General features: G+C 38.1%; 1 protein-coding gene across 5 annotated transcripts in view; it reads left to right on the plus strand.

The window, feature by feature from the left end:
- SDCCAG8 (SHH signaling and ciliogenesis regulator SDCCAG8) overlaps positions 1-22,240 on the plus strand; it is a 231,952-nt gene that overhangs the window by 33,764 nt on the left and 175,948 nt on the right. For all 5 annotated transcript variants that reach the window (XM_088017169.1, XM_028111549.2, XM_028111548.2 and 2 more), the window contains exons 6-8: positions 6,482-6,622; positions 12,885-12,949; positions 16,187-16,375. In XM_088017169.1, the coding sequence (XP_087873295.1) occupies positions 6,482-6,622; positions 12,885-12,949; positions 16,187-16,375 (395 nt within the window). The remainder of the gene's footprint in view (positions 1-6,481; positions 6,623-12,884; positions 12,950-16,186; positions 16,376-22,240) is intronic.

Consider the following 22,240-nt stretch of genomic DNA (forward strand, 5'->3'; position numbering starts at 1 on the left):
ATGTTAGTACAAGTTAAAAATTCCATTTTAGTTGCTTATTATTTTAATGTCAATTTGAAGATGATAGAGCCATATAAAAAGTACTTCGAAGTAGCTCGTTTTAAGAATATATTCTTTTGCTTTTCTTCCAAATATGTAGTCACTTAGCAGTGACTCGATTATTCATAGACTTCGGTATTTGTACAATGACAAAGAAGTGGAAGAAGGGGAAGTGAAGTGAGAAAGGAAATTAGGCAGACAAGTGAACCAGAGGGCAAGAGAAGTGAGTAATACAGAAGGGGAAGGAAACAATGTACCAACACACATGCTTTGCTATAGGAACAAAGGAAACTTGCTGAAGAAAATTACAGCCATAGTTATGGAAAAAACAAAGTTGTAGAGTGTTTCTTTTTTAAAAAAACATTCACGTGAACTAAAATATAATGCAAACAATGATTGTTGCACGTGTCAGGAGACCTTGATACCTATTTTAATGTCAGTCTTTGTTATTTTGTTGCTATAGAATTACTAACCCTGCCACATTACTGAATTGCTGTATGAGATCTAGTAATTTGGGAGTGGAGTCTTTTGGGTTTTCCACATTAAGTATCATGTCGTCTATGAAAAGAGTTTGACTTCTTTGCCAATTTGAATACCTTTTATTTCTTTTTGTTGTCCGATTGCTGTTCCTAGGACTTCTAGTACTATGTTGAACAATAGTGGTGAGAGTGGGCATCCTTTACGTGTTCCTGATCTTAAGGAAAACGTTCTCAGCTTTTCCCCATTGAGGATGATATTTGCTGTGGGTTTTTCATAGATGGATTTTATGAACTTGAGGAATGTTCCCTCTATCCCTATACTCTGAAGAGTTTTAATCAGGAAAGGATGTTGTATTTTGTCAAATGCTTTTTCGGCATCAATTGAGAGGACCATATGGTTCTTCTCTCTCCTCTTATTAATGTGTTCTATCACACTGATTGATTTGCGAATGTTGAACCAGCCTTGCATCCCAGGGATAAATCCCACTTAGTCATGGTAGATGATCCTTTTAATGTATTGTTGGATCCTATTAGCTAGGATTTTGTTGAGGATTTTGGAATCCATATTCATCAGGGATATCGGTCTGAAATTCTCCTTTTTGATGGGTCTTTGCCTGGTTTGGGGATTAAGGTAATGCTGGCCTCATAGAATGAATCTGGAAGTTTTCCTTCTGTTTCTATTTTTTGAAACAGCTTCAGGATACAAAATCAATGCACAGAAATCAGTTGCTTTCTTATACACTAACAATGCAATTGTACAAAGAGAAATTAGAGAAATGATTCCATTTAGAATAGCACCAAAAACCATAAAATACCTCGGAATAAACCTAACCAAAGAGGTAAAGGATCTATACTCTAGGAACTACAGAACACTCATGAAAGAAATTGAAGAAGACACAAAAAGATGGAAAAACATTCCATGCTCATGGATCAGAAGAATAAACATTGTTAAAATGTCTATGCTACCCAGAGCAATCTATACCTTCAATGCCATCCCGATCAAAATTCCAATGACATTTTTGAAAGTACTGGAACAAACAATCCTAAAATTTGTATGGAATCAGAAAAGACCCCGAATCGCCAAGGAAATGTTGAAAAAGAAAAACAAAGCTGGGGGCATCCTGTTGCCCAATTTCAATCTATATTACAAAACAGTGATCACCAAGACAGCATGGTACTGGCACAAAAACAGACATATAGACCAATAGAACAGAATAGAGAGCCCAGACATGGACCCTCAACTCTATGGTCAAATAATCTTCGACAAAGCAGGAAAAAATATGCAATGGAAAAAAGTCTCTTCAATAAATGGTGCTGGGAAAATTGGACAGCCACATGCAGAAGAATGAAACTCGACCATTCTCTAACACCACACACAAAGATAAATTCAAAATGGATGAAAGACCTCAATGTGAGACAGGAATCCATCAAAATCCTAGAGGAGAACATAGGCAATAACCTCTTTGACATCGGCCACAGCAACTTCTTTCAAGATACATCTCCAAAAGCTAGTGAAACAAAAGTAAAAATGAACTTTTGGGACTTCATCAAGATAAAAAGCTTCTGCACAGCAAAGGAAACAGTCAACAAAACAAGGAGGCAACCCACAGAATGGGAGAAGATATTTGCAAATGACACTACAGATAAAGGGCTGGTATCCAAGATCTATAAAGAACTTATCAAACTCAACACCCAAAAAACAAATAATCAAGTCAAAAAATGGGCAGAAGACATGAACAGACACTTCTCCAAAGAAGACATACAAATGGCTAATAGACACATGAAAAAATGTTCATCATCATTAGCCATCAGGGAAATTCAAATCAAAACCACATTGAGATACCACCTTACACCAGTTAGAATGGCAAAAATGGACAGGGCAAGAAACAACAAATGTTGGAGAGGTTGTGGAGAAAGGGGAACCCTCTTACACTGTTGGTGGGAATGCAAGTTGGTACAGCCACTTTGGAAAACAGTGTGGAGGTGCCTCAAAAAATTAAAAATAGAGCTACCCTATGACCCAGCAATTGCACTCCTGGGTATTTACCCCAAAGACACAGATGTAGTGAAAAGAAGGGCCATATGCACCCCAATGTTCAAAGCAGCAATGTCCGCAGTAGCCAAACTGTGGAAAGAGCCGAGATGCCCTTCAACAGATGAATGGATAAAGATGTGGTCCATATATACAATGGAATATTACTCAGCCATCAGAAAGAATGAATACCCAACTTTTACATCAACATGGATGGGACTGGAGGAGATTATGCTAAGTGAAACAAGTCAAGCAGAGGAAGTCAATTATCATATGGTTTCACTTATTTGTGGAACATAAGGAATAACATGGAGGACATTAGGAGAAGGAAGGGAAAAATGAAGTGGGGAAAATTGGAGGGAGAAATGAACCATGAGAGACTATGGACTCTGAGAAACAAACTGAGGGTTTTAGAGGGGATGGGGGTGGGGGGGATGGGTTAGCCCAGTGATGGGTATTAAGGAGGGCACGTACTGCATGGAGCACTGGGTGTTATACGAAAATAATGAATCGTGGAACACCACATCAAAAACTAATGATGTATTGTATGGTGACTAACATAACATAATAAAATAAAATTAAAAAAAAAATTACTAACCCTACTGCTTTTTGCTTGTGTAGGTGAATTGAGGCATTTCAGCAGTGTATGCTCAGTGCTGTGTTCAGTTTTAATGTAAATGAAACTTTTTAGAGTATCTTAAATATAAACACATCAAGAGACATTATCTTTTTTTTTTTTTTTCTGAACTCTTTTTACTGAGTCTGTTACCATGCTGATGGTAGATCTTGCCAAAACTATTGGCGGATTTGAGTATAGATTTTTCAGTATTTCTTAATGCCTTCTTTTGAAAAATAATTAAAATAATTATACAGTAATGACTAATACTTATTGATGACTACATGTTACGGTGTGGCAGGCACTATATCAAGCACTTTATTTACATTCAATTATTTTAGGTTTATAGTAGCAAAGGAAGGCGAGTGTTATGCCTGTTTTCAGATGAGTAAATTAAGGTACAGGGCAGTTAAGTAAACAAAGCAACACTACTACTGTCACAAAGCTAGGAAATGGCAAAGCTAGGACTCAAACATGGGACTGTGTGACTCCCCATATCCATCCGCCTAGCCTTGAGTTAGACTTTCTGCACAAGTTAGGAATAGCTTGTCAGTATTTAACCAAACTACCTTTGTTTGCCATGGGGTAGACGATTCTCCCCACAAGAGAGGAACATCCTCTTTATTGTTCCTGAGTTTTAGCCTTGGACTTGGATGGTAGCCTACAGGATGTTTAGTGCTTTAACTACTTTATGACCCAGTGGTTGAAGAAACAAGCGGGTTATTTTTTCAAAACTACAACCATTTCCATCTTCATTTTTCAACATTTTTTAAGTGAAATTTCTCTTCATGGAGAGCTTTTCTCCGGAGTTCAAAAAATTATAATAATATTAAAATATGCTATTTATTAGAAATTTTGGGGGCAACTGGGTGGTGCAGTCAGCTGAGCGAAACTCTTGGTTTTGGCTCAGGTCATAATCTCGGGGTTGTGAGATCCAGCTCTGAGTCGGGCTCTGTGTTCTGCATGGAGTCTGCATGGGACTCACTCTGCCCCTCCCTGCCCTCAGATAAATAAATACATCTTAAAAAAAAATTTTGGCATATGTTCTCATTCAAAGATCTCAGAGATTTTTCTAAAAGCAGAATGTTTCTGAGTCATATCTTTCATGTCTACTTTCATCCTCTCACTACCACCCCTCCCCTCAATTAAGAAATCAAAGGTTTTCAGTGATCTCCAGGGATGTAAATGTAATTAGATTTTTTAAATTTTGGTCAAATACCATTGAAGTTCTTAAATGTTATCTGTGAAACACAAAGTGTCAATTAGACTAGCACTTCTTTCCAAAGAATGACAATATTTTATTTCATAAGTCAGCGATGTATGGTGTATGTACTTTTTCCAATTTCTCTATAGGAAATTAGTGCTGCCATTCTTCACAATTCTCTAAGGCAACTTTGACTGCACTAAGATCTTGAGACATTTGTCCTTACTAGAAAATCAAGTTCAAGCTTGTTATACCATATTTTCGAGATCCTTATTTGACTCTCTAGCTTGACATTTTGATGTCTGTTGTTTTGTGCTTCAATCTCTAGTAATTCTGAATTGCATGAGTCCCCTGTAGGCACCAGACTTTTTCACACCTCTGTGACTTTCCCCATAATGTTTTCTTCTTGGCATGCTCTTCTCATCTAGCTTGCTCTTTCTCATCCAAGATATCACACCAATGTCAACACTTCCCCAGAAAACCTTCCTTGAATCTCTAGTTGTTCTTAGTGCCCCTCCTTTGTTTTCCTATAGTTCCCCATGCACACCTCTGGCCTAACACTTACCTTATTAAATTGAAATTATCTGCTTAGGAGTTTGTCTTGAGGATAAGATTGGTCTTGTTCGTTTTTACCCCCCAAGCTCTTAGCACAGTGCCTGAACATAGGAGCTATCATACACAAATGTTGGCATTAAACTGAACTTCCAGAAGAATATGGAATAGGCCCTCAGAATACTACTTGGGATGAATGAGCAGTTTAGTTCATTCTAGCATGATATGGCGCTGCGGTGTAGTTCTGTGTTTGGGACCTGTCCTCTCTTGTGAGTACTACCATATCCTTTAGCCCTTAGCAAGAGTTCAGTAATTATTTGTTGAATTAAATTAATATTTCAGCCCTTGTACACACCAATTACCCAGATCTTCGGGCTGCATATTTCGCTGAATGTTGAGAGGGTACCGGAGGTGCAAACACAATGGGTATACACCAGATGTGGTCTATAGGCATGTTTTGTTTGATGAACAATGAACCAGTATTTAACAGTGTTTCAGATGAAAAGCCAGATATCTGGCTTATCTTCTAAAAAAATGAGAAGATTTTTTTTGTAACATGAGTTTGCATTCACACATGGCAGCAAGTGCCTGGAACTGAGTAATGGCTGCAACTTTCAGATCATTTGTCATGGTCCCTACCACTCCTTTGTGAGTCCTTAACGTGCAGGCTATATGTCAGTTCTGTTTATCTCCATGCACTGTTTTTCTTATTGAAGATAAATATTTTTCTGGAAAGACAGGAGAGCATAGTGGTTTGGGGCATGGCCTGGGGAACTAGATTGCCAGCGTTCAGATCCTAGCTCTGCTGCTTATTAGCTACTTCCTACCTCTGTGACTCTTACAAGTTACTCAGTGTGACTCAGTTTCCTCTTCTTTTTTTAAGATTTATTTATTTATTTGAGAGAGAGAGAGTGAACAAGGATGGTGTGGGGGGGCAGAGGGACAAGGAGAGAGAATCTCAAACTCCCCGCTGAGTGCAGAGCCCAGGGGCTTGATCTCATGACCCTGAGATCATAACCTGAATCAAAATCAAGAGTCAGACACTTAACTGACTGAGCCACCCAGGCACTCCAATTTCCTCTTCTATAAAATGGAGATAACAATGAAACTTATCTCATAGTATTCTTATAGTGATTAAATAAGTTAATATATGTGAAGCACATAAACAGTGTCTGGCACATAGTAAACACCATATGTATTAACATTATTATTAGTCATGCCTTTATGAAAGGTAGAAAATGAAACTAAGAGAGTGTTGTGTGGTTTAAGAATATATGTCTCCAGAGAAGTAAGAGAGAAGTTCATTTGTTGAAACACTGTCAGCCAGCCCTCTTTGCTCATTTACATTATTACCTGTGCCTGTAGGAATCTGACTTTGTAACACTTGGGGAATATGACCCATTAGCATGAAAATGTAAAATCATTCTTGATGTGTAGTTTAGAAGCATCTGCTCTTGTCTTCCTTTCATCACAGATGAGAATCAGTGTTCCATTTGTAAAGCATGTATGTTGATTTAAAGTTAAATGCCAGTTATAATTACTCGTACATTTTATTTTAGGGAAACCTGCAGAATTCTTGGATTACAACAGGTGAAGACTCTGGGGTGGATGAAGCTGCCAAGAGGCAATACTCCCAGGACAGTGCAGATACTGTCAAAGGTCCGTCGGCTGGTGAGGCTGAGAAATGGAAGCTAGAACTGGTGAGAGTTTGGCTGCTTTTCTCTTACGCATCTACTTTTTTTGTACTTTTTCTATTGTGGTAGATATACGTACTATTAAATTTAGCGTTTTTGCCATTTTAAAATTTACCATTTAACCATTGTAAGTGTACAGCTCAATTGCATTAAATACAATCACAGTGCACAACACTATCCATTTCCAGAATTTTTATCATCCCAAACAGCAACTCCATAGCCATGAAATAATAACTTCCATTCCCCTCTCTCCCAACCCCTGACAACCTCTTCTACTTTCCGTCTCTATAAATTTGCCTAGTCTAGGTACCTGACACACGTGGAAACAAATAATATTTTTCCTTTTGTGTCTGGCATGTTTCATCTAGCATAATGTTTTCAAGGTGCATCTGTGGTGTAGTACATGTCAAAATATCATGCCTTTTAAGGGTGAGTAATATTCCATTTACATATATATCACACTCTGTTTATCCATTCATTTGCTCATGAACTTTTAGTTTGTTACCACCCTTTGGCTCTTGTGAATAAAGCTACCATGAACATCAATGCACAAGTATCTGTTTTCATCCCTACTTTCACTTCCCTTGGGCATATAACCAGAAAGGGAATGGTTGGATCATATGGTAATTCATTCTTTTCTTTTTCTGCTCCTCAGACTCAGTTATTTTAACTGTCCTATCTTCAAGTCTGCTGATCCTTTGTTCTGCTGCTCACATATGCTCTTCTGTGCCTTTAGGAATTTTTCATCTCAGTTGTACTTTTCAGCTCCAGATTTGTGTTTAGTTCCTTTTATAATTTATTTTCTTTATTTAAGTTTTTATTTTAATTCTAGTTAGCATAGATTATATTAGTTTCAGGTGTACAGTTGTTTTCCTTATTTCTTTTAGTTCTTTGGCCATGTTTTCTCTTAGCTCTTTGAGCATATTTAAGACTATTGTTTTAAACTGTTTGTCTAGTAGGCCTGGGTCTATAGATTTTTTACAAAAAGATTTTTATTTACTTATTTGACAGAGAGACAGCGAGAGAGGGAACACAAGCAGGGGGAGTGGGAGAGGGAGAAGTAGGCTTCCCGCTAAGCAGGGAGCCTGATGCAGGGCTCGATCCCAGGACCCTGGGACCATGACCTGAGCTGAAGGCAGACACTTAACAACTGAGCTAGGCGCCCCATGTGTCTATAGATTTTTTAAGGGTGGTTTCTGGATTTATTCTGTACCTCTAAATGGCCATATTTTCCTGGTTCTTTGTAGGTTTTGTGATTTTCTTTTTTCTTTTTTCTTTTTTTTGGTTGAAAAGTAGGCATTGGAATGAACTATCATACTGTGGTAACTCTGGAAATCCAATAGCCCAGTTCCCCATGGGTTTTATCTCTTGTATTGTTGAAGGCTATGTTGTCCTTTCGTTTTGAGACTTTTCCCAATTATTTTTGTAGATTATTCCTTATTGTGTGTGATCACTGAAGTCTCTGTTTCATTAGCTCATGTTCAGCTAATTTTGACAGAATTTCCTTGAATGCCAGGAGCTAAAATAAGTAAACAACCACCAAAAAAACACCTTCACAAAAAAGAAAAAAACAAAAAAGAATAGCCATCTCTGCCAGTCTTTGCTGATTGCCTCTGTGCTGGGGCATTCCTTCACCATGTAGTTGGGCTTGCTCTGAGCCTAGAGATCAGCTTGAGGTGAAAGCTTAAGGTCCTCTCGGAACTGAGCATGTGTCTTTCCTGGGCATGCTTGTGGCTTTCTGAATTCCCTCATATACACAGCTGGTCTTGAATGTCTTACTTCCCAGAGTTGAAAATTAATGTATTTTCTGCTCAAATGATACTTTCCAATCCTTTGATCTCTGTAACAGGCCTTTCTTCTTCCTCTGGTTTGAAGTTTTCTTTGCATTAAATTTGACATGGCAGAATTGATCAACATTGATGGAAATGTAAAAATGACACTGTAGATGGAGGGTGCCATGGGAAAATAGGATGCATTATAATTCAGTTTCATTATCATCTCTAGGTGTTATAGTTTTTTTCTGTTTTCTGTCAGTCTTTCAAGTATTACTGCAGGCACACAGACCACTCACTCCTTAGTTATTTCATAAACTTATTACCCACCTCTGTTTCTTTTTGCATTCCTGGCTGTGGTTTATGCAGACCTCCTGACCTAAAATGTTTCCTTATCTTCTACCTACCAAAATGTTTCCAGCCTGCAAGGCTTCATTCAGACACCCCCTCCCATTCCACCTTCCCCAATTACATGTTTCCACTTCTCCTTTACCCACATTAGAATTAATTTCTCTCTTATGTCTCCTCTCAATGTTGTGTTTATAACTGTTAGAGATTCATTTGTATGCAGTTTGTGTCTAAGGTCAGTCCCTGCATCTGTGTGCCCTGTGTCCCAGATCTTCCCCACTGTTTCCAAGGGTTTCACTCTTGGACTTACCTCCTCTTGCTCTTATGTCTTTCCTCCCTCTTGACTGGGTTATTCTCACCAGAATATGAGCTTTACTATCTCCCATCTTTTTTTTTTTTTTTAAGAGAGAGAAAAATAGAGTGCTCGAGTGGGGAATGGGGAGGGGCAGAGAAAGAGGGAGAGAGAATCTTAAGCAGGCTTCATGCTCAGCGCAGAGCCCAACACGGGGTTCAGTCTCACGATCCTGAGATTATGATCTATAGTTCCCATCTTAAAGCAAACAAGTACAAAATATATTCTTTTGACCGTACATTCCCTTTAAACTATCACCCAACCGTATTGCTCCCCTTTATACCAAAACCTTCCCAAACAGTTGTCCACATTCACAATTGCATTTCTCACCTCCCCTTCTCTCTTTAACATACTTCAGTTGAGCTTAGACCTTATATTGACCTACACTTGTTCTTTTCAGGGTCATTAATGACCTCCACATATCAGTCCTCATCCTCCTGAACCTTGTGGCAGCATTCTATAATACGTTGGTTAGTTGCTCATGCTCTCCTCCTTTACTTGTCTAATGACCCAATTTAACATACATTCAGAAGAGTATGCAAAACAAAAATGTGCAGCTTAATGATTTATCTTCGAATTATTTATCTTCAAATGTAATTGTCACCTGTAAGACGTGTAGCACTGCCCTGTCCCAGAAGCCCTCTTTGTGACCCCTCCCAATCACTGCCCCTCATTCCCTTAGAGCTAATCACTTGACTTTCATGAAAATTTCCTAAGCAGGATCTCTAGCCACTAGTTGATACCTGCCTATTTTTTTAAACATTGTATAAATGCTACCACACACTATGTATTTTTTGTGTGTCTGGCTTATTTTGTTTAACCTTACATTTGTTAGAATCATACACATTGTTGCATGTGGCAGAACTTTGTTCATTTTCACTGGTGGATCTACTGTATAAATATACTACAATTCACTTATCTATTCTACCATTGATGGATTTTTGTATTGTTTCCTGTTTGGGGCTATTGTGAATATTGCTGCTATGGACATTCTTTAATATGTCTTTGGTGTGCATGACGCACATTTATGTTGGCTGTGTACCTTGGAGTGGAATTGTTGATCTTGAGGTATGTGTATGTTCACATTGAATGGTTAGGGTGAGCATTTGGGGTGGATTTTATCAGTTTACACTCCTATAGCAGCGTAGGAGTGATACGATTGCTCCATATTCCTGCCAACACATTATATTGTCAGTTTTTCTGGTGGGCTTGTAGTCCTATCTCATTGTGATTTTCATTTGAATTTCTCTGATGATTCAATTGTGAGATTGAATATCTTTTCACGTATTTATCGGTGTCCTCCTTTGTGAGGTACATGTTCAAACATCCTACTCATTATTTTGAGTTATTTGACATTTTTTTTAAAATTCTTTATGTATTCTGGGTATAAACCCTTAGAATATATCTATTGTAAATATATTTTCCCATTCTGTAGCTTGCCTTATAATTGTCCTGATAGTTTTCTTTCTGTCTCTTTTTCTTTCTTCTTTCTTCATGACTAAAATTTCTTAATTTTAATGTAATCTCAGTTTTCCCCCTTTATTGTTTAGTGCTTTCTGTATCCTTTATCAAAAATGTTTCCCTGCCCTGGGTCATAAAAATATTCTTTTATATTATCTTCCAGAAATTTATAGTCTTGCTCTTAACATTTAAATCTACAATCTACCAGTCTTTATTTTGTATATGATGTGTTGTGTAGGGGGTCATAATTTGTTCTTTTCCTGTATGGTTATTTATCTATATCCCAGTACCATTTGTCAAAAAGACAGTCCTTTGTCTGGTATCTTTGTCATAAATCAGGTGTACATATATGTCTGGGCTCTGTGTTTTATTTCTTTGGTCTTTGTGCTACTATCATCCTCTTGATTGTTACAGCTCTATACCTGGTAGACTACATACCACATCTTCCAGCATTGTACTTTATCTTCAAGAGTGTCATTTCTGGAGGCACCTGGGTGGTGCAGTTGGTTGAACATCTGACTTTTGGTTTCGGCTCAGGTTGTGATCTCAGGGTTGTGAGATTGAGCCCCATGTTGGGCTCCACACTCAGCCTGGAGTCTGCTTGAGATTTTCTCTCCCTCTCCTTCTGCCTCTCCCACTCATGCTCGCTCTCTATCTAAAATAAATAAATAAATCTTAAAAAAAAAAAAGTGTCTTATGTCTGGCCTTTTGTATTTCCAAACACATTTTAGAATTAATTTGTTGGGCCACCTGGGTGGCTCAGTGGTTAAGTGACTGCCTTCAGCTCAGGTCATGATCCCAGAGTCCTGGGATCAAGTCCCACATTGGGCTCCCTGCTTGGCAGGGAGTCTGCTTCTCTCTCTGACCCTCTTCACTCTCTCTCTCTCAAATAAATAAATAAAATCTTTTAAAAAAATAATTAATTTGTCAAGTTCCAGAAAGCTATTATGAGGCTTTGATTGAGATTGTCTTTTGATGGAGATTGATTGCTAGAAGTCACTTGGGGGAGAAGATATCGTTATTTATTTATTTTTAAAGATTTTATTTATTTATTTATCAGAGAGAGAGAGCACAAGCAGGGGGAGTGGCAGGCAGAGGGAGAAACAGGCTCCCTGCTGAGCAAGGAGCCCGATGTGGGACTCTTTCCCTGGACCCTGGGATCATGACCTGAGCCAAAGGCAGGCAGACGCTTAACCGATGAGCCACCCAGGCATCCCGAAGATAGCTTTATGATATTATATCATCTAATCCTTTATTTTTTAAAGATTTTATTTGTTTATTTGAGAGAGAGAGAGAGCACAAGCAGGGGTGGGTAGGGGCATATCTCTTCCCTATGTAGATGCAATGTACTTCATTGGTCTCCTCTTTTCCACACTTCATAGTGACTTAAGATTCAAATCTGATCGAGTTTTCAATGTCCACCCAATGCCTCTACTACATGGAGATTACATGAGTTGTCTGGGTAAAGGTCTTGTATATTTTTTCTTCTCATGGCCCATTCTCACCTGTTCACCCATCTCTATCCATTCTTCCATCTAGCATTGTATTTGTAAGTGGATACAGAGCCACTCACTGGTCAAACATGCAACATGTTTTCTCCAGCCTCTGTGCCTTTTGCTGTGTTGGAAGTTAATCCTTTAAGTATTAGTGCTTCCTCCAGGAAGCCTTCTTTATTTCTCTTAAGCTGAATTACAAGTTCCTGCCTCTCTGATTTCAGTTTACCTTCTATATACCTCCCTGGAGTGAAATATATAATTGAAATTGTCTCTGTGTTTTTCTATTCCTTCTGAGAATATAAGCTCCTGGAGGTTAAAGGTATCTTCATCTTAGATACCCAATAAATATTTGTTGAATGAAAGAATAGTGGGATGCCAGCATTGTAGCTAGTACATCCGTTTGGTCTGTCATTTATTGTGATTTATAACTTTCCTTTTATCATTGATCCAGCACTCCTTTATTGTATGTCAATACACAGCAATCACAGTGGGGGATTCCAGTAAGATTTGATCCTTGCCCTCATGAACCTTATAGGTGAAAATTGGTTCTTCTCAGAGTCATACTTTTAAAAGTAAGATCTAATGTATGCATTTTTGAAAAAAATTGGCAGGGGGGCAGTAATAACCATTTTATGACTCAGTCCACAAAAAGTGGGTGGGTATACACTCAATAAAAGTACAAAAGTTTGGGTGAACTAGGGAAAGTGTTTCTGGAGAGGACACATTATATTTCTTCTTGGGTAAAAGGACAAAAATTGAGTTTACTATTAATAATTAAAACTTACTGATAAAGCACAGGGCATGGAGAAAATGTACACCTTTTGTTTTCTTTTCTAAAGGAGAGGCTAAAACTTACTTATGAAGAAAAGGGTGAGATCCTGGAATCTCAATTGAAGTTTTTGAGGTAAAGTATCATTGTCCGTTTAAAAATTATAGCAAAAGCATAATGATCTTAAAATGTATTTGAATGTTTGCTGACATGCCAGTTTTACTCAACTTAAGAATTACTTGATGACATTTTATGTTCAATATGAGAAATATCCTCAGGTTATTAAAGGAACAGGGGCATAAAATTGTGAAGTCCCATTTCAAAGAACTATGGCTAAATTATAAATTTTATCCCTTCATCAGTTATGAAATATTCATGTTTTCTCATAGAAGTAAGAATCACTAGCTGCTCTGAGAGAAATTATGCTTTTGAAATAAAATACTGAAAATAAACATTCTAGTTTTCAAATTAACAAGCATTTTTTTTCTCTATAGGTATTTTTATCTAAAATTGTAACAATAATAGTTTGAGTATTTTTCTATATACGATGAATATGAGTATACTCTCTCCTCTTCTCCATGGGGGATACGTTCCAGGACCCTCAGTGGATGCCTGAAACTGTGGATAGTATTGAACCTTATATATAGTTTTTTCATGTACGTACATACCTATGGTAAAGTTTAATTTAGTAAGAGATTAACAGTGGTAACTAATAATAGAATAGTCATAACAAAATACTGTAATAAGAGTTATGGGAATGTGGTCTCTCAAAATATCTTATTGTCCTGGCTGATCCTCCTGTTTGAGATGATGGGAGATCTAAAATCCCCAGGGGGTGAGATGAAGTGGGGGGAATGATACTCACATTGTGACGTATTGTTAGGCTACCACTGACCTTCCGATGATCTGTCAGAAGGAGGATCATCTACTGCTGGACCTTGGTTGACCCTGCATAACTCAAATCATGGAAAGTGAAACTGTGGATTGGGGGGGACTTCTGTACACAGAATAAGTTTTTGTGTACTTTTTGACATTTTTTTTAGAAGTGCCAATAAAATCTATATATTACAGATTAACCTTTAGTGATTTATTATATACTATGGGCGGAAAAAGATATCAGGAATTGAATTTTTTGGGGTGTTGAAGCTTATTTTAAATAATGGCAGTGAAATATTTTTCAATCAAACAAACTTTGAAATACTTTTTATAATTTTATTAAGTCTAATTTGCAATAAACTTTAAAATCTTCAGGCCACATATTGTTTAGAGACATAAGCAGAGTAATAATACCCAGAACCAGAGCTCGTGGCCTTCATGCACATCATCATTCATTTTTTAATATGCTCTTACTCTATACCTTAGCCTGATTAGTTTTAGGATTTCTGTAGAGACTTTTATTTTTTCATGAAGAAACCTAACGTTTAAAAAGTGGCCTAATTTTTGCTTTCTTGCTTTTTTTATCTAAGTCTTTATTTTGATTTCTGTTGTGTTTTGATTCTTCAGTTTTTGTTTTTGTTTTTTAGAGAGAGCGAGCACGAGCGAGCACAAGTAGGGGAGGGGCAGAGAGAGAGAGAGGATCTTAAGTAGACTCCACGCTGAGCATGGAGCTGGACGTGGGACTCAATCCCACAACCCTGGGATCATGACCTGAGCCAAAGTCAAGAGTCAGTTGCTTACCTGGCTGAACCACCCAGACGCCCTGATTCATTTTTTAAACTAATGGCAATGTGATTATTTTGTCTTATTCATAAGTCAAATGTGCCATCTTTAATTACATTGAAATACCGCTTTGCAATGAACTAGACTTTGTTCCCTGCACCTTCTACATCTTTCTTTTCCCTTTAGTATACCTTAAGATTATTTTAAGAGGCATTTTCTTTAAGAAAGAGAGAAAACCACCATTCTCAGAAGCTCTGGCTTTCTGGTATCTATTTCTTTTTTATTTTTTTGCCATTTAGAGTAATCTACCTAACTGTTTTGAATTTGAAACTGACAGAAATAGTAATGGAGACCCTTTGATTTTGGAATGTGCTTCCAAAGTTCTTTTTACAAAGCCTTTGAAAGTCAGACTTTTTCTATATGATATTTAAAAAGAAAACTTATTACATTGGAGATATTATCTCAGGCATAGGGAAAAAACAGCTCCTTTTTTTTTTTTCACTTCAGACTATTGTTAGCTTAGCTTTTTTAACCCTTAGATTACCTGCAGATCTTTCTCACCTCCTCAAGGCTGCCTGAAAGCCCCCACATCCCAGAGTGGAGGTAGTGTGTGATAGCCAGGCGTCTTATTATTGGCCTCTCTTCTGTGATAGCAAGTTAGGATAGCTGTAGCTCCCTGAGTATAATAGAAATTGACAGCAGAGTTGACTGAGCTGGAGATAAAGTGCCTGCTTTCAGTAGTCCAGGTATTTAAGGGCTATTTTCTCTTTTGAAAGCTAGGAAGTTTTATATATATATATATATATATATATATATATATAATATACAGTAGGAAAGGAAGTGTGCAAGGAAGCTCAGTTGTCCCAGTTGACTTTACCAAAGCTTTACTGGGAAGGGGTGGGGGCAAGAATACAACCCATACACTGGTCATTTTATCCTTAAAAAGTCAGCATGGAGAACCTCATCCAGGGACTATCACATATGGTAAAACAAAGTAAATACCACACGCGCGCGCACACACACACACACACTTCCTCAGCCCTTTCTTTTAGCAGACTGCATATTTCCCACTAATAGCTGCTACTTATGAATCTTTCTGACTGGTAAATTCTATATAACTTCTTTCTAAAAGAAGAGAGCCCACTTTCTTTTGAAATAGCTCTTTATAGAACTTTGTGATTAGATGATTTTTTAGTTTTTTTTCTTCCTAAAGAAGAATGGGCAACAATAAATGACTCGCAGATGAAATCCATGAGCTTCTAAGGTACTCTACACATTTTAAGGGTTAACACTTGGAATAGGGTATTTCCCTCAATTCAAGGATGTTGTGTTATGTTGCCTCACCTTTTTATTAGGAGAAATGACTTAGGATTTGTATGTGGAGTTTTATTTTTTGATCAGTGGATGATATAACATAATGGAGATGGATCCTTTGAAAAGAGAGCTGGTATCAAGAGGCAGACTAATCTGTGTTAAAATCTTACAAGAACTTGGGCTAATTATTTAATATATTCAAGTCTCATTTTATTCAAAGTGTCAATTAGGGTAATCACACTTACATTTCAGGGTTGCAGGAAGAATTAATCAGGTATTGTATACAGAGCACCTCATAAGTTAAGCACTCGTAAGTAATAGTAGCAGTTATCTGTGGGATGATACAGGTGCCGTAGTGTACATGGTCATTCGCTAGAACTTTCTTTCCCTTCTTTTCAGGAAAGACCTAGCTGAATATCAGAAAAATTGTGAAGATCTTAAGGAGCGACTAAAGCATAAAGAGTCTCTTCTCGCTGCTAATATATCTAACTGTGTTGGTGGCCTTTGTTTGAAATGTGCTCAGCACGAAGCTGTTCTCTCCCAAACCCATAATAATGTTCACGTGCAGACCATTGAAAGACTGACTAAGTAAGTAGCTTCTCCACACGGAGGCTCCATAACATGGAAAACTGCGTCTTTAAAGGAGCATTGTGTTCTTTCATCCCCATGCTGCCTCATGTGGGGTTGATGCTGAGCTTCAAATAAAATGGATTTTATTTTATTTCACTGGAGCTTTCTTGAAGACGGAACAGGTGGGTTCTGCCAGCTGTGTGTGACCAGGTCACTGGGACAGGTAATTTTACTTCTCTCAGCCTGTCTCATCTTGAAGGAGAGAATCGAAGTAGATAATCATTACAATTCTGTTCATGTCTATGAGTCTATAATTGCAAATCCAGCACTATTTGTAACAAAAATGAGTTTGAGAGGAATTCTCTTTTTAAATATTTATTTGAGAGAGAGAGGACACGGAGCATGAGTTGGGGGGTGTTGGGAGAAGCGGCAGAGGCGGAGGGAGAAGCAGGCTCCCGCTGAGCAAGGAGCCAGATGTGGGGCTTGATCCCAGGACCCCAAAGATCACGGCCTGAGCCGAAGGCAGATGCTTAACCGATTGAGCCACCCAGGCGCCCCTGAGAGGAATTCTCTTGATTTTGCCAAGTCCTGGATTTCCCAGCTGAAGTTTAGGTAGAGTGAATTTTTATCATGTCTTCATCACGTGCCTGCTGTGAGGAATATTGGGAGTGCATCTGAGGAAGGACCCTTAGATCCACTATCAATATTTGAAGATGGACTAAGGACAAGTTCCAAATGAGCTTTCATGCAGTCGAAGTTTTCATCTAGGCTGAAATACTACAGTTCTCTATATACATCCTTTTTGTCCCATCTTCACTCTTCCAGGGAAGCCTTTTCCTGTGAAAAGGTTATCCTGTGGAATTCGAGAATTGTTATTTAATACACCATCCAATGGTGATTTATACTGTGTGTTCTTCTGTGCCCCCTACTCTTCTGTATGCTGAAGATCACCCCTCTCTGTTTGGACTTATTTAAATAGCCCAGACATTAAATAGCCTACCGCCTCCAAGAAGTATTCTCTCGCCAACCTCACCCCATCTTGCCCTCAACTGACTTAGGCTCCTTTCTTCTCTGTTTTTATAGTAGATTGTGTATACTTGGAGGTGGCACCTGTGATGTGTTTATTTCTGTGTCCCTGGCTTCCGGCAGAGGACCTGGCCTGCGGTAGACACTCAGAGAAGGTTTGCTGTTCATAGGACAAGGCATTTTGGCAGTCAGAGTTCCTCCAGTTGGAGCTGGTGTAGAGAATGGAAAGACTTAGTTGTTAAAGTCAGACTAATTTTATCCCAGTGTTTTGACCTTTGCACAAATTACTTTACCTCTCTGAGTCTGGACTTTTCTTGTTTGAGGGAATAATACCTACATGTTGGGATTTTACTGGGGCACTTAGCCTTGTGGCTAGAGCACAAACTGCCTAGACTCATATTCTGGTTCTACTAGTAACTGCCCGCGTAACCTCACGAAAGTTATTTAACCTCTCATGCCTCAATTTCCCCATTTGTAAAACGGAGATAAAATACCTTAATAGCATTATTTTGAAGGTTCTTTGAAAGAATACCTATATGGTGCTTAAAACAGTTCCTGCCAAATAATAAATGCTCTATAAATATTAAAACTCCTCTGTACCTCTTCTACTCCAAAAGCAATCAAAATGTCTGGTAGCCATGGTTTCCATACATAACTAACCTATTGGTTGTTATATAGAAAGTGAACTTCTCCAGTATGGACTGACTGGTAGTTTTTATGATCTGAGCTGATGGTCCTGCTTTTTGTTAAATACTATATTAATTAAATATATTATTAAATTATTCTTATATATTTCACATAGCTATAAAACTTATTTATATATTAAATATATTTCCAGATCCAACTACCATGTGGCAAACGTTTATTATATACCAAGGACTCTGCCAGGCAGTTTAAAAACATAATCTTTTTTAACCTTAGTAAAGCATGTATGAGGTAAATATTACACCCATTTTGCAGCTAGGGAAGCTGAGACTCAGAGGAATTAAAAATTTGCCTGTTTACATTTGAAAAAAAAAAGAATAGAACTGTACTTCACAGAAAAAAATTCAAGATGGTTTAAAGACCCAGATATAATTCAGCCTATAAAAGCATTAGAAGAAAATATAGAAAATTTTCTTTATGGCTTTTGGCTAGGTCAAGTCCTGAACATGGTATGGAAAATGAATGCCATAAAGGAAAAAAATATATACATTTAAATTCATTAAAAAGAAACCTTTTATGATATGATACAAATTGAAATTAAAAGACTGGGGGAAATATTTGCATGTTACATAACAAAAAATTTGTGCACTATCTCAAGAACATCCTTTGAAACAGACATAAAGGACAAACTGCCCAGTTGCAATGTGGATAAAGAATAAGAAGTGGTGAGCAATCAAATAGGAAGATGTCAATGTATGAGAGGGTATTCACTCTGTTATTATTCAGGGAAATACAGATTTTTCAAAAAACCGACCCTTCAAGTTGGTGAAAATTAAGGAGATTGATAGTGAAAAGAATTGGAGAGGCCATGAGTGAGTGAATATTTTCACACACTGCTGGTGGGAACTGTAAGTCCATATTACTTTGTAGGGTAATTTAGCATTATCCATTAATAGTTGAACTGTGTATTACATGTTTCAAAATCTACCCCAGAGAACAATGTGCATAACATAATTTATCTAAACCTTTGAAGGGTATTTAGGTTGTTCACACCTAAAAGAAACACTTCTTTTCCTCCAGTTTCTGTACTCACAACACTTCTGACACCTTATGTGTGCATTTTCCACACCAAGCAATTTTCTAATTTTCAGTTGATACTAACTCAATTGGGACATTAATTTCCTGGAGTCAGCACAGACCCCACAGGTTAGTGCTCAGTCCCATAAGACTGTCCCCCTAAACGTTTTGTGCACAATGGGGCCGTTCTAGGGAATGCTTTCGCAGCATTACTTGTAATTGGTGTTGTGACACTGTGATAGGATAAGAAATACATATTTTGGTCTTTATCTCTAGTTCCTGTCACAGAGCTCCTAAAACCCCTGTAATGTCTTAAATGATAAGAACAATAGGAACATCCTTTGTTAAATTTGGTTTCTGTCCCCTGCTCCTGAAATAGATCTGGAACATCAAGGTGAAAGCAACATCTTTTGTTATTCTTACAAGCTCCTTTCAGCCACACCTGAGTTTATGTTAATGAGATGACTTTTGGAAACCCACTAAGGATGGGGGAGGCTAGTCACCAGGGGAACCATCCATGTGATTAGAGGATTGGAACTTTCAGCCCCTATTCCCCAATCTCTGGGGAGTAGGCAGGGACTAGAGATTGAGTTAAATCACCAATGGCTAATGATTTTATCAATCATGCCTAAAGAACCTCCATAAAAACCCTAAACTATGGAATTTGGAGGGCTTCTGGCTTGGTGAACATATCAAGGTGCTGAGAGGGTGGCACACCCAGAGAGGGCATGGAAGCTCCACTCTGCTTCCCACACACTTTGCTCTGTGCATCTCTTCCATTTAGCCCTTTGTGACTTGTATCCTTTATAGTAAATGGGAAATAGTAAGTAAGGCACTTTCCTGAGTTCTGTGAGCTGTCGTAGCAAATTATCAAGGCTGTGGAAGGGGTCATGAGAACCCCTGACTTATGGCCAGTTGCTCAGAAGTACACGTGACCATCTGGGACTTGCAGTTGGCACCTAAGGGGGGGGGGGGACAGTCTTATGGGACTGAGCACTAACCTGTGAGGTCTGCGCTGACTCCAGGAAATTAATGTCCCAATTGAGTTAGTATCAACTGAGAATTAGAAAATTGCTTGGTGTGGAAAATGCACACATAGGTGTCAGAAGTGTTGTGAGTACAGAAACTGGAGGAAAAGAAGTGTTTCTTTTAGGTGTGAACAACCTAAATACCCTTCAAAGGTTTAGATAAATTATGTTATGCACAGTAAAAGAAAAAGAGTGAGGTAGATCTCTATGTACTAATGTGGGACTAAGCTCCACAATATGTTGTTGAGGGGAAAAAATAAAGATAAAAACACATCTGAAATGAAACCCATTTGTATTTTTATTTTTTAAAAAAAGCCCATGCACAACCATACTATGTATTTTCTCCAGGTTCATACACAGGCACAGAGAAAGGTTTGAAAGAATAAGCACTAAATAAGCAATATTTAACAGGGATTACCCCTGGAGAGGGGGAGGAAGGCACCAAAATCGAAAGTAGGTGTCAAGTGGGTCTTTACCCATGTTGGTAATTACATTTACAAGGAAAATATAATGAAAAATTCATTTAAAAAGGGCAAAAAGCATATTCAAAGTCACACAGATGAAGAGAAACAGAGTTTAACTAAGTGATCTAGCATAGCCAAACCAATAAATAAAAGACAGCGTTTTTTTTCCCCTATTGCCTTTCATATTATCCTTGTAGGTCATGAGAAAAATATTTTAAGAGGAAGCTACAATGTTTACATTGATTTCAAGGCTGGCAGTCATTTAGAAATCAGATTCTTCCTTGGTTATGTATTCCTTTGTGACTATTCTACATTTTCGCTCTTAGCCTTTTAAAATAAATGTCAGCCTTCTCTGTTCGATTTTCTGCTTTGTCAGCATATCATGAGCTCATGTTCTGCTTTCCTAACAGAGTACAGTGGAAGGCTCCTGCTTTTATTGTCAATGAAACCTTTGTCTATAGGATTCCTTTGGCCTCAGCTGGTGTTCAGCTTCTTTCAACTTATTAATGCAGAAGGCTGAATATTGAGAGTTATGCTGCCTTTGAAGAGTGGCCAGCACTTTTTAGGTCTGGATTTCTAGTTTTCTGCATAATTAGAAGCCTGGACCCTCAGTAAGCTGTATCATAGAATTTCCTGCAGGACTCTAAGATGGAATTTTTTAAAAAATTATATCCCAAATATGATGAATCAAAAGAATCTTCTGGCCTCTACTTGAAATGTGGCATTGTGACACGAGCTGTAAGTTCCTCTGTTGAACCTTTAGCACAGAATGTATTGGCTATATGACAGGAGTGCCTCGAGCACTTGAAAGGGACAGGATCAGGCATGACCTCGAGATCAGACAACCAGTATGTTTGTGGCATTGTGTTAGGACCATAAGGACTTTTTGGAGAGTATACTTAGCAACTGTTGATGACATTGGATACATTTTAAAAGTTGCTTTGAAGTCCTCCTAGTGTTTCTGAACTTCTGCCTTTCACTCAGGCCTCATTATGCCTTGAGGTAAGTAAGAGCAATGACAGTAAACTCTCTTTCTTGAGTAGTGATCAAAACACCTTCAAATGATAATCAGAGTGGAACTGCTTTGTAATTTGATCCTTTTCTATAGCTCCTAGTGTCTTGGAGAAGTTTCAGAGTACCGTTTAGAAAGGAGAAGTGATTACTACTGTACTATCCTGGGACATTAGCCCAGCTTGTGAATTTTGAGTGGGTCTTGGCAATGTGGTGTATAGTTGGCTTTGAAAGACTATGGCAGGAACTTCCCAGAAATGAGGAACAAGGAAATGTTGTAGTCAGCCTTCTAGACTTGCTTTTAAAAGACAGGGATAATACTAATGATGCTTAATGATGCTTGAAACTGGTACTCACTGTGGAATAACTGAGAAATTTCAGGCATTTCTTAGACACCTTATCTTTCAAGATGAAGCTCATGCTCATATATCAGACCAACTCTCCCTTTTCCTTATTTTAAACATCTGACCCAGATTATTCAGGGACTTTCTCAGCCCTTGTTGCTCTGATTGTTGCACTAAATTCCTTAAATACTCCACGCTCATTAGCTGGTTCATCCCAGAACTCGCACCCACTCCTTGCCTCGACTTGTGCCTTGGCTGCTCTTTCAGGGGTCTTTTGATCGTGGAATG

Source organism: Eumetopias jubatus, unplaced genomic scaffold (assembly GCF_037043125.1).
Source record: "Eumetopias jubatus isolate StellerSeaLion01/CBP00866 unplaced genomic scaffold, mEumJub1_p1.0 scaffold_12, whole genome shotgun sequence".
Taxonomy (NCBI): Eukaryota; Metazoa; Chordata; class Mammalia; order Carnivora; family Otariidae; genus Eumetopias; species Eumetopias jubatus.